A 12,032-nucleotide genomic window follows, 5' to 3' on the forward strand; every position below is an offset into this window, starting at 1 on the left:
TCACACCTTTGTCTTCCTCTTCTTCTTTTTGACCGTGGGACTGAACATGATGTGCCGTTGTTGGTTTGCTTGTATGTCAGTGTCACAAATGCATCATGGGACTGAACTTGAGACTCAACATGAGTCTAAATACAGTTTGTTTATTGCTGCATCAGATTGGATCATTGATGCAGAAACGTATAACTTTGAGTTATGAGAGTTGAGTTAAACAGAACTGAATGAGAGAAAAGTGATTAAAAAAAGCAACAAGTGGCGTATGAGAGAACAGAGGGAGGAGGAAGTGACACTTTACTAATTAGAGGAAGTAGATTCAGCATTCGTCTTTAAGACGGAACAAGTTCAGAGACGAGTAGAAGAAGCAGAGAGACGAGAGACGGAGAGGAACCATGTCTGAATTCAGATGGATTAAAACCTCTTTACTTCTGATTCTGGTGCTTCAGTTTACAGGTAAGAATACATATAATGTGTATATGACTACAGAAACATTACAAAAGCTTATTTATTAACATCATGAATGTTATTTTATAACCTAACCTTCATTTAAAGAAGACAGACGAGTAGTGTGTTTGTTTTCCATCGAGGTGAATAGTGAGTTTAATGAACTCTTAGAAACCAACGATGAGGCACATTTGTAAACTGTTGTTGAATCTAAAATGATCTTCACACTCACATTAAAAGTCATGTTTTTATTTCTCTTTATTCTTTTTATTTCTCTCTCATCTTCTCAGCAGCAGCAACAGGACAACTTTATCTCTCCGTCACTATCAGAGATGGAGATGAAGTCACTTTGCCTTGTAACAATGTGATAGATGATCAAGAGAACTGTGACTCTACTACGTGGTTCTTCAGTAATTCAATAAGACCACCAGTAGATCTGGTTAGAGATGGGCAGATTGTTGAAGCAGAAGCTAAATCAGACAGACTGAGTGTTTCAGAGAAATGTTCTCTGGTTATAAAGAATGTCACAGATGAAGATGGTGGTCGTTATGACTGCAGACAGTTCAGATCAGGACGACTTCTAGATGACGATGCTCTGGTTTATCTGTCTGTTGTTACCAGTGAGTATTCACATCATGATGTTTTCAAACTGTCTTGTCAGAACAATAAACTGAAACATTATAATAATCATGATTATAGTGATGAAGTTACTCTTCTTTCTCTCACAATGTCTCCATCTTCTCCAGTGACTGAACACGAGGACGATGATGAGGTGACGTTAAATTGTTCTCTGTCGACATCTTTCACATGTCTACACACAGTGAAGTGGCTGCTTCAGGGTCAAGATGTGGATAAAAACAACACAGACTTTAGTACATCAGAGTTAGAGTGCTACACCTCTCTGACGTTTCTGACTTCTCATTTCATTTACACATCGAGGTTTAACTCATTGAAGTGTAAAGTGACCACAGGTAACAAAGAGCAGCAGTTTTCTTTCAGAAATTCTCCCTCAGGTGAGAAAACAGGTGAGAACATTAAAGTCACTCATGATCACTTTGTTTCACGTATTGTAAGTTCTTTAGTTTGTTGAGTTGTGTTAATGTGTTCAGGTGAAGACACAATAACAGCAACAACTGAGTCAACACCAACTGAAGACGACACTAAAGCAGCTAACACCACGACAACTTCTACAAGTAGTGACTCAGCATTTTATGTGTTAATCTAGAATCTCTCTTCCTGTCAGTCTTTGTCTCTCCTCACATTTAACACATTTATCATTTATTTATTTCAGTGATTTATTTGTTACTGTTCTCTGTAATTAAAACACGGTTTAAACTAACTTTTCTCTGATGTTGATGAATGAAATCTGTTTTTGAGAGAACATGTTTAAACTGATTTAAAGGAACATTTCAGCATTGTTCTGTAATTAAATGTGAATAAAGTTTATTGTAAGTCTTAAAGCTGTAACAACATATTTGTGTATGTTTTCACTCTGGTTCAGGCTGGTGGAGGTTCATCTCTGTGTCTGTTGCATTAGCAGCACTCATAATAATAGTCGTGGCCGTCAACATGTGGGCAAGAAATAAAGGTGAAGAACATCCACATATTAAATATCATAAAAGAGGATTTTTACTGTTGAAACTAAAGTCGACTCTTTCTTTTGTCTCTTCAGAGAAGAAAACACAGATGGATCACATCGCTGTGAGTTCTTTACAACCTAATAATGAAATGTTTTGTTTGTACAGTTGGCACTCTTCATTACATTCTGTTATACAGTATTTTATCACTGAAGCACGAGTTGAAAATGTGGGGGTTAGGGAGACTTTTTAGAGCTAAAGCCAAAGTGTACTTTAATGAACTGTGTGTCTTTACTTTAGTTCTTCTTTCCTTGTGATAAGTGTGGAGCAGTGGACGCCTACAGATCACAGAAGTGGGATTGGAAAGTGTGGGTTTGATTGTGTTGTGTTGTTCCTCACAGGTGCGTTATGATGGAGAAGATGATACAGTGAACTATGAAAACATCAGACCTCCTGATGGAGTTTGACCAACACGTCTGCCTCCATCAGACTCCACTGATCATAGTGTTCCGTGTTGCCATGTTCCATTTCCCTCAGATTAAACTCTGACTATTCATCATCACCCACATTCGCTTTAACTTGCAACTGAAGTCATCATCTGATTAGTTTCTGAAGAACTGAACTGAGTAATGTGACACCTGTTGAAGTGTAAGAGAGAATAAATAAAGATGATGATGTCAGAATCAGTCTTACATCGCTTCCTCTCGGCCTGCTGGTTGGTGACACCTCACTCCTGCAGACTAAACAGGCTCTGATAGTAGCTGCATGTGTGCATGTACATGCATATATGTGTGTTTGCAGACCATGTGCTTGTATATTTTATGTGCATGTTTGAATCTTTGTGTATTCATGTTTGCATGTGTAGAATCTATAATACTGCACATTGTTACATCCTGTTTTATTTTGGTGTTTCCTGTTGAGCTGCTCTCGCTCTCTACTCTGCAGCAGCTCCTCCTCTGTGGTTCTTGGTATTTGGTTTTCATTTATTCATGTCTTTATTTTAATAAACTAACGTGCAGTAGAACTTAACTTGTGTCCATTATTATGTTTGGTGTGGAGCCAGCCCTAACCACTAACTGTAAGTTAAAGTATTGTAAAACGTATTGGACCGTCTCCCTGCAGGTGAGTCACCAGATACTTAGAGGGTCAACAAGCAGTCACTGCTAACGAGGTGATGAGCTCTCTGATTGAACACAGGTGTTGCACTTTTCTCTATTGTCTCGATTCCTGATGAACTCAAAGATTCACATTTAAAACAACCAGAAAATCAAGAAAACATGCAAAGAAACTCCTCCACTGATGGATCTGATGTCTTGAGGCAATTTGTTTTAATATTGTAATCCGTCATATACAATTTTACAATGTGTTTTGTTGTTCCACTTTATCTCCAACACACAGACCACACTACAAACTTCACAGGCTCTTTGCCGCGACCTCTGACCTCTTTACTGACGGCTGCATCTCATGTTGCTGACCAGCAATTTGGGGTCGCTGTCAGTGTGTGTGTGTGTGTGTAGGTGTGTGTGTGTGCTGTAATCTACGTAAAGCATTTTTTCGTTTGCGTGTTGGAATTCCTGTTTACAGCTTTGTTTCAGTTAATCTTTTATAGGAAAATATATTTTTCCACTTGTCTGAGTAGTAGAAAAAAAAAAGTCATAATCCTCTTAAAAGCCTCAAAGGTTTGCTCAGTTGTGATTTTAAATGACTTTATTTCACAAAGCTCCACAGGCAGCCCTCTTGGATTCAGGCTCATTTAAAAATGTCTGCGGACTTGTAGCCACCTGTTCCATGACCCAGCAGAGCTCATTAGCCACGGACCGACGTGAGAAGCAGGAGGCAGGAGCTCAGCTTGCCACTCGCACACTACTGCAGGTCGATCGGAAGCCCTTTCATCTAATGAGGAGCTGCTCTGTCGAGTTGTTACAGTAAACCGTGTCCTCCTTAACTGTTAGCTGTTCTTACAGCAGCTTTAAGCTAAGTTCACACAACAAAACCTTCAAAGTCGTCAGATCGCCGCACTGTTCACACTACAGACTTGCCGTGTTGTAATGGGGAGTCTTGCAGTCGTCGGGGTTTTCACGCTCAACAAGATCTTTCCCCAGGAGGAAGGACTCTCTCACACGTGAGAGTGACACATTAAACACCATGTGCATAGACGTGCTTGGTCATGTTGGCCCAATGCAGCAGACCACCTCAAGGTCTCATTCATGAGCTCACTTCAAATCAGAACCAGGACATTCTGATGTAGCATTTCAAAATTAAAGCCCTTCAAAATCTCATTCATGAGCTCACTTCAAATCACATTCATGAGACAATTTGTCTAATTTCTAATGGATGGGTAAGGCAGCTAGGCTGTACACACTCTGCACACACATCACTACGGCCAATATCGTTAACAACTACACAACAACTATGCCCTGCAACCGAATACAACACAGCACACTCGACTCTCGCTGAGCTGACGCACACGCTCAAACCCGACACACAGACCTCGGCTTCTTCTCGTTGCCGTCCTGGTGTCCAGGAAGAGGAGAGACGATGTCCTGCTTTAATCCAGCTTCTCGCGCCTACATTTTAGTGACAATCGAAAGTGACAAATAATTGTCTTATGATTTTAGAGACATTTTGCTATAGAAGCTTTAGGAAGTAAGTAAGTTGTTTTTTGCACACTGAATGAAGTGACTTCATTGTCTTTAGTATATATATACTGCTAAAAGTACTAAAACTTTATTTCCATTTCAGTAGGCGGCTTCACAAAGGGCCAGGTCTGAAAAAGAACAGCATTTTTTCCTTGTTTGGGAGAATTAGTGTAGTTGCTGGAGATGATGTAATTACAAGAGCTGGAGATTTCTTTTTTTGGGCGATTGCTTCATCTAACGACCGAGCTGTTCACCCACACAGTGAGGCTCAGCCAGCCCTCTCAACTGAACCAATGATGTGAGCAAGGTTTGACCATGCACACACGATTGTTTACTTGTCCAATAAAAAGTGACTCTAAATATCGCCAAGTCGCCCCCTGCTGGTCAGTAGAGAGAATGCAGAACCGGAGGTTACCTCCTGGCTACAGCTGGGGATACTGATGGTGAGCGAATGGACAAACTGGTCCCACAACAAGGTGGTCCATTCAAATAATCCCTTCCGTCTTATAAAGTCATGGAGAACATGTTAGCAACATGTTGGCTATGAACACATCCAGCAGTAGCAGAGCAACAGTTAGCATTTTTCCAACACCAGAAGAAAAAAAAGGTTAAAAGAAACAGGGTACTGTTGAAAATAGCTTCCATGCTCAACAAAATGTATTTCCCGAATGAAGATCAAAAGAAATCACGAACACATCCATATACATGTGTAATTGATTGCACCTATTATTGGGAAACTGTCTGCAGAGCTTGCTCCTGTTCATAATAACATGAGGTAATATATGCTGCCGTGACATTTCGCCCACAAAGTATTGTTTCACTTGAAAACACAATCTTGGTGCATTGGATGTATAGTCCAAGATATACTTCAGTTCCAGTAATTGGACAGGCAATTGTAATTGTAGCTATCTGGGCCAATCTATCTGTTTGAAAGCAAACATCATTATTTTCACCATCGCTGACAGAATGTTGGGCTGAAAATATCATTAGCATTTAAAGTAGCACGGGCTAATTCCCAGTGACAACATACGAATGGAAATGATGGAGGATTAGGAAGACAATGTGCTGCTCTTGTTTGCTGTATTTCGGATCAGTAACCGGTCGTGTGTTGGACATACAGACTATTTTATCTGTGTGGCTTCAGCGTTTGTGATGCTGCGAGCAATTAAACCGTGCAGTCTCTGCTGCATGATTTTATCATTGTGTGCTGCGTATTACATCATTGTTCACCACAGTAATGTGGTCGGGATGATGGGGGATCTAGAGAAAGGGCTTGCTCTCAAGACTTGCCCCAGATGTTCAGCATGATGATTTGGTGAACTTACGGGTTTCTTCATCTCGAGAATCGGGGGAAAGTATACGTCTAAAAAAAGTCAGAAAAAAAGCTAAGTAAGCGATCATGAATGTCAAATATCAAAGTAGAATGTATACTGTCATTAAAACAAATGCCAAAATCGCAATATGGAGAGGAATAAAGTGAGAGTGCCCTCTGCTACCTTGTCTATTTGTTGCTTTATTTGTTCTTACAAATCTGGAGAACCACACCAGTTACTGTAGTTGGGCTTCACTTCAAAAGGAGGAGAGCGATAAGTGTCGGATGCAGTGAAAATCATTGATTTGTTGTGATATTTTTGTCCGTGTGAGGTTATTTTTCCCTTTCCATTATGATGATTATCCGACCAAAGTCGGGTGCGAACATACAGATAAATACTAGTACAGACGTGTTTTGTGAATGCCCCAAGGGAGGACACACAGCAGTAGTCTGTGACTGAAACCAACACCAGTCTCTGAATGTCTCCGTCACCCTGACCCTGAAATCCCTTTCATCCTCTCATAGCCAATCTGACCACCTGTCTGGAGGCACAGTGCTGCAATCAACAGAGAGCATTACTGACAGAGGATGACGAGATGGAGCATTCACAATAACGACATTCTTCACTCTGGGTTTTGTGAGGAGAACCTCAACGATTTCGGTTTCTGAATTTCACTTCCCGCGGCACCTGCAAGCACAGCTGACTAACTCTACAGGCGTGTGTGGATGTGGGTGTTACACCTGGAATAACATACATGTAGGTGGCACCTGACAGAGAGAGCAACATCATCTGTGCAACTGTTGCGTTGCATAACTTGGAAAGGTATCTGGTGAAAACGGGCTTCATTAATTGCAAGCTTTGTCATATGTTAAATACTTAACCATCACTTTTTTCTATAATAATGGTACAACTATAATCAAAGTTCTTTAATCATAATGAATCTCTTGCTTCCTGACCCAGAAGAAGATAATAAAGACACGAAATGACGATAACAACCTTCCTGGAGCTCAATTAAAAATGCAGAGACCTTTAGGGGATTTAATCCAACAGCGCTGATGTTTGTCGACAGCAGCGCTGTCCTTTGGCGTGGGAACAGATGTGAAGACGGCGGGCAGCTGACACATCTTTATTCCTCCAATTACCTTGCTGCTATGCTCGACATGCGGTGAACTGGTTTCACACTCCAGCAGCAGTCCAGACAGCTTCATTAACGTGGGGGCAGGCTGCCAGACAGCCAGGACTGACACTGCAGAGGCCCCTCTGCTGTCAGGAGTTTGGAGCCTTCTCTGGATTGTTTTATATTAGCGGTGTTTTGTGGTCCCACATATCTGAACCAGACGCACAGCGTGTAAAGTGTCGTTTCGAGGCATCATGCTTACTATTTATAAGGTGGAGAACAAACCTTTAAATGCCTATTATGCATCTTACACGTCCAACAAACAGGGATTTGGTTAATAGTGTTAGTTTACACTGTCTGTCTATTTAACCAGTAATCTGTTCTGTTCACCTGCACTTTTAGACCCAAGTTTATTCATTCTCTCCATTTTAATGCAATTATATGTACATATAATATGTTAATTTACGTACTAAAAATAATTTTTTTAATTGTGATAACCCCTATTTTGGGTAATATTACATTTCGGAACATGCATGACCGTTTTTAAGTTAGTAGGCCTTGTCAAGTTGTAAAGGGCATGATGTACAGAGTAGATTCAGTTTGTTCATGAATGAATGCTGTCGCTCTCATCCCCCATCTCCCATCTTATCACAGGAATACAAACAGCATGCAAGATACAGCCCTAATTCTAGTCTTTAAAAAATAAACGTTATCGTCGCATACCTACAGGTACACACATTGAATGTGAGCGCTTCATGTTGACGTCAAGCTCAACATAAAAATAATGGAAAAGTGAAAATGAACAGGTGGATGAAACAGCACTCTGTTGATCTGATAGAAGTAGTGCTGTGGAAATGTGCATTGTGCTCAACTTACCACGGGGGGATCATTGTTGTTGGTTACAGGTAACTTCATCGCCCATCAAAGTTATTTTTAACCCGGCATTTAATAGCAACCATTCATCCCACAGCTATGATTTAGGACTTTTCTACATGAGGATTCACGATAGCAAAGTATCTGTACATACATGAGTGGTAGCCTAGCCTGTGATGATGAATAACGAAATGAATATCCTTGTAATGTGTCTCTTTTTGATTAAAACGTCTTCAAAATGAGGTGTAAATCTCAAGCTGTGTTGTTACTGATGTTTATTGTTTACATGGGAATGAATGGAATCCTTGTCTGTAAACTGCAGCAGCAGGAGTCTCTCAGCCACTCGGCTCAATCAGTGCACCTGCCTAATTCATTAAAAGGACTCACTTTCTGCAGCCAACCACCACACCGCGTGTCTCCATGGAGCCTTCACTAGTAGTTTGTGCTTATCGATGACATAATGTACGTCTCTCTAAAGAAGCACTGAGGAAGGTTTTACTACAGCAGCACAAAGGGACCACAGTAAAAAAGAGACGTGGGTGGCCGATGGGTTCTAGATCGATGGCATTCGGCAGTGATTGCTTGGCCAGAAGCCAATCTCGTGAACCCACATTTGTTGGCTCGTCTCTCGGCATTTTCTCTTTCCTCTACAGCGGCTACACTTTTAAGCAGGAACATCACCATGGCAACTCAAGGCTTGTACACCAAACCCGTCCTGAAAATGATTACAGCGTGTTCAGGCGATGGGAACAGTGCACACGGGAACACGCGGACAAGTCTCTCACCTGTCAGAAACAACGTTATGTCCCAGTGGGATCGTGGGTACGGAGAGTAGTGAGCTCGCTGTGAGCTTTTATAAGAGTTCATGTTTTTTGACATTATAGGCCTTGCAGCGGTGAGCCCTTCACAGCAAGATTGTTCTGGATTTAAAAGCGTTCCGAGTGTTCTCCCCGTGTCGGCGTGGGTTTTAGGTTAATTGGGGACTCTGAATTGCCCGTCGGTGGTGCGGATGGTCGTTTGTCTTTACGTGTCAGCCGCCTCTCACCCAGACTCAGCTGGGATCGGATCCAGCGCCCCCGCGACCTTCTGGGAAAAGCGAGTATAGCTCGTGGAATGGATGGATGCATGTCAACAGCCTTAATAACCAACTGTTGGCAGTGACAGTGCAATGCCAACAGTCGGTTATTTACACATCCAGCCGTTAATGAGCAACATATTTGTGTCTTTTCTCTCTTTTAGAGTTGGCCTCTGAGATAAAAAACCTTACTTTACTTTAGCTGCTAAATGATCCACTAAGTTCACCAGCTGGCCTCTAACTGAGTCTGTCTGCTGTTTGGTGTTGAGAAGGTTGTGTACAGTGCATCTGTGCAGCAAAAACAATTGGCTGAAACTCACTATAAAGCTTCGTAAACCCGTAGCGAGCAGCAGATTCAGCGTATAACTATAGTGGCATCGATAAAACAAACTCAATACTGAATGGTCACTTAACTCCTACTCTTTAGCGCTAACTTTTTGTTAACAGATCTAGACAAAATGACTATTTTTATGGTTTTGCTTGCAGCCAATCACGCAAGTGTTCTTCGATTTATTGGCCCACTAGCTCAGCAGCTACAACAGCTAGCAGTTAACGGTGCTAGCAGCTGACGGTGCTAGAAGCTAACAGTGCTAACAGCGCAAACAAGCCTAACAACGCTAACAACGAGACAAGACAACATGACAATGGGTCCCAGGTAGAGATTGCTCTGTTTTAAAGGGGACTGCACTAAAACACAGTTGCTCTTCAACTCCAGTTTTTTTGCAAACTGCAGATACAAGACCCAAACATTTTTACATTTATAATAAGTTCACATGTTCTGGCGTCACTAGATAAAACAGAGCTTCTAAAAAAAAAAACAGCAGGTCCTTTGAATAATAAGAGATGTCACTATATAATTGGCTAGTGTATATTTAAAGTCTCCTTGTGTCCGAGACAACGGAGACATATTTCAGTGTGCAGCTGGAGGCCGACTTCGTGAATTAAAAATCTTGGGAAATTTGTTACAGACTGATGAGACAAGATGGAAAGCACACTCTGTGTGACAGAGCAGTGTTAACACATTTTCCCTCAAGCAATCCTCTGTGGCCCTGGCAGCAGAGAGTGTTAGTTTTCTCTGTTATATATTTTTTTATTTCTCAACATAATGGTTTGCTCTTTGCGAGAGAAGATCTTTTATCCCACGCTTCACACTTACACAGTCCGCATTATACAGCCAGCCACATGTCACAGATCGCTTTATGCGCACTAGTCTGCAAAGGTCATTACTGCATATTTATTATTATTATTATTATATCATCAAAATTACACTTTCTCAATCTGCAGTGCAGGTGAGTGACTGGGATGAGGAAAGTGTTCTTTCTCTGTGCATCCTGAGACATCCTGAACATTGGTGTGTCAATGTGATTCAATGGCAGGGGAAGTTATTAAAAGTTAATTTTGGTGGTTAGAATACAAAATTACCTATAAATCCCCCTTTAGAGCTCGTGTATATGTGTGTATACAAATGGAAAAGAGGCTTTATGGGGCTGGAGAAAAGTCGGGAGTAGCCTAAAACGTTTCCCCTGAGTCCCGTGAATATCCACAGCAAAATGTCCTGTCAATCTGTCCAGTGGCATTAGAGCTGTTAGGGGAGCGTTTAATAAAATGGTGCTCTCCGTTTAGTGTTGGCTTCGTTACCACATGGGACATCGGTATGTAACATTTGCTAAATGCTTGGAGAGAGATCAACTCCTCTCGGTGCTGCAGAGCGTCCTGCTGGGCTTCTGAACCGAGGGTGTTGATGAGTTTCTTCAGCCTCCTACTGTACATTAGCTCCGAGCTCATTCACGCTCATCAAGCTCATTAAAATTAACGACAGACTCAGCTTGACAATGTTGTACGCTGGTTAGATTACAAAGCTTCTGGAAGGTAGCACTGGGTTGTGAGAGAATCTTCACCTGAATAAAGATTGTATCTTTCATGGTTGAATTTGGACAACTGGCATCTCACCGAACCGACTGCTTTCATGTTGCTCTGTGCTCGTGGGGGTTCGGGGGGGGGGGGGTAAGTCAACAATTTTAAGACTGCTGTTTGTTGTTGCTAATGGCTACAGGTATTTAATTAACACATAACTTGGCACATTCTGCAAACAGTTGAGTGTTTCTCAGCCAACAGGCCATGAAAACAGACACAAGTTCATATGATGTATTGGCAATATGGAAGGTGTGCTCGCCTCTTAAATTTGCATTTATAATTCAGTTGTTTATTAATATAGAATAACTACAGACTTTAACACTGGACATTGCTGTTTATTTCTTAGTACTACGGTCAACCATCCTGTTGTTAAAGGTGGCAGATCAGAATCACATCTCTTCTTTGGTTCGTTTTTGAGGTATTTGAGGACTTGTTGAGAGCAACAAAAGTAAATGTGAATTTATTAACTGGTCTGCAAAATGTATATGAAAATGTATGAAGGATTTATTACAATAGCAGATCAGCTATAACAAACTGAGGAAATCTGAGGTTTAATAATACTGTTATAAAATATAAAAACATTACACTCTTCACAGCTTCTTGTTTCTTTGAGCAGAGCCGGTTATTGTTGTTGTGCTTCTGCCGCAGTGGAAAGAAACCACTTGGGGGAGAGATGACGAACGGCCACGATAAAAACGGAAGCGGAGGGGGGGGAACTGTGACATTATGTGGGATCGAAAGATTATTATATATATTTAATACTAACTCAATAATAATGATTAAAAAAAATAATTTGAGAAAGTGAAGCAGGAAGTTAGGATAAGCACATTCATCCGGTGGTCCAGATGGGGATTCAGTGTGTTGCATTGTGAGGCTCTTACATACACAACTTACACATTCTTCCTTGAAGATGAATGAAGATTAACTGCAAACATACACACTGCAATGCTTAACTTAGTATAACTACATAGCTTACTACTCGTGACATCGTGAACAGCCATAGTAGTCCCTTATTATGAAGGGTCGTCCCGGTGATCAGTGTTTCCATTCACATATTTTTACGCATACTTTGAGGTAATAAGTGAT

At 41.1% G+C, this 12,032-nt stretch overlaps 1 protein-coding gene across 4 annotated transcripts; it reads left to right on the top strand.

Moving 5' to 3' along the window:
- The first annotated feature begins 370 nt into the window (after positions 1–370).
- Positions 371–2,974, top strand: LOC306711873 (uncharacterized protein). Of its 4 annotated transcripts, XM_079180941.1 has the most exons (7): positions 372–447; positions 729–1,058; positions 1,185–1,463; positions 1,548–1,631; positions 1,940–2,026; positions 2,111–2,139; positions 2,417–2,974. In XM_079180941.1, exons 1-7 carry the CDS (start codon positions 387–389, stop codon positions 2,480–2,482), a joined length of 936 nt encoding a protein of 311 aa, XP_079037067.1. In that variant the 5' UTR covers positions 372–386; the 3' UTR covers positions 2,483–2,974. The 4 variants fall into 4 exon arrangements, with proteins under 4 accessions (XP_079037065.1, XP_079037067.1, XP_079037064.1 ...); XM_079180939.1 differs by having other exon boundaries at positions 371–447; positions 732–1,463; XM_079180938.1 differs by having other exon boundaries at positions 729–1,463.
- The last annotated feature ends 9,058 nt before the right edge of the window (positions 2,975–12,032 follow it).

The sequence above is a fragment of the Pholis gunnellus genome (assembly GCF_910591455.1).
Source record: "Pholis gunnellus genome assembly, chromosome: 19".
In the NCBI taxonomy this organism is placed as follows: Eukaryota; Metazoa; Chordata; class Actinopteri; order Perciformes; family Pholidae; genus Pholis; species Pholis gunnellus.

Bases quoted from the DNA above. Each gene is read 5' to 3' on its own strand.
- LOC306711873 (XM_079180938.1), top strand. From the start codon at position 387: ATGTCTGAATTCAGATGGATTAAAACCTCTTTACTTCTGATTCTGGTG. The intron at 1,464-1,547 runs GTGAGAACATTA...TAATGTGTTCAG, and splicing joins TCCCTCAGGTGAGAAAACAG to GTGAAGACACAATAACAGCA. The intron at 2,140-2,416 runs GTGAGTTCTTTA...TGTTCCTCACAG, and splicing joins CACAGATGGATCACATCGCT to GTGCGTTATGATGGAGAAGA.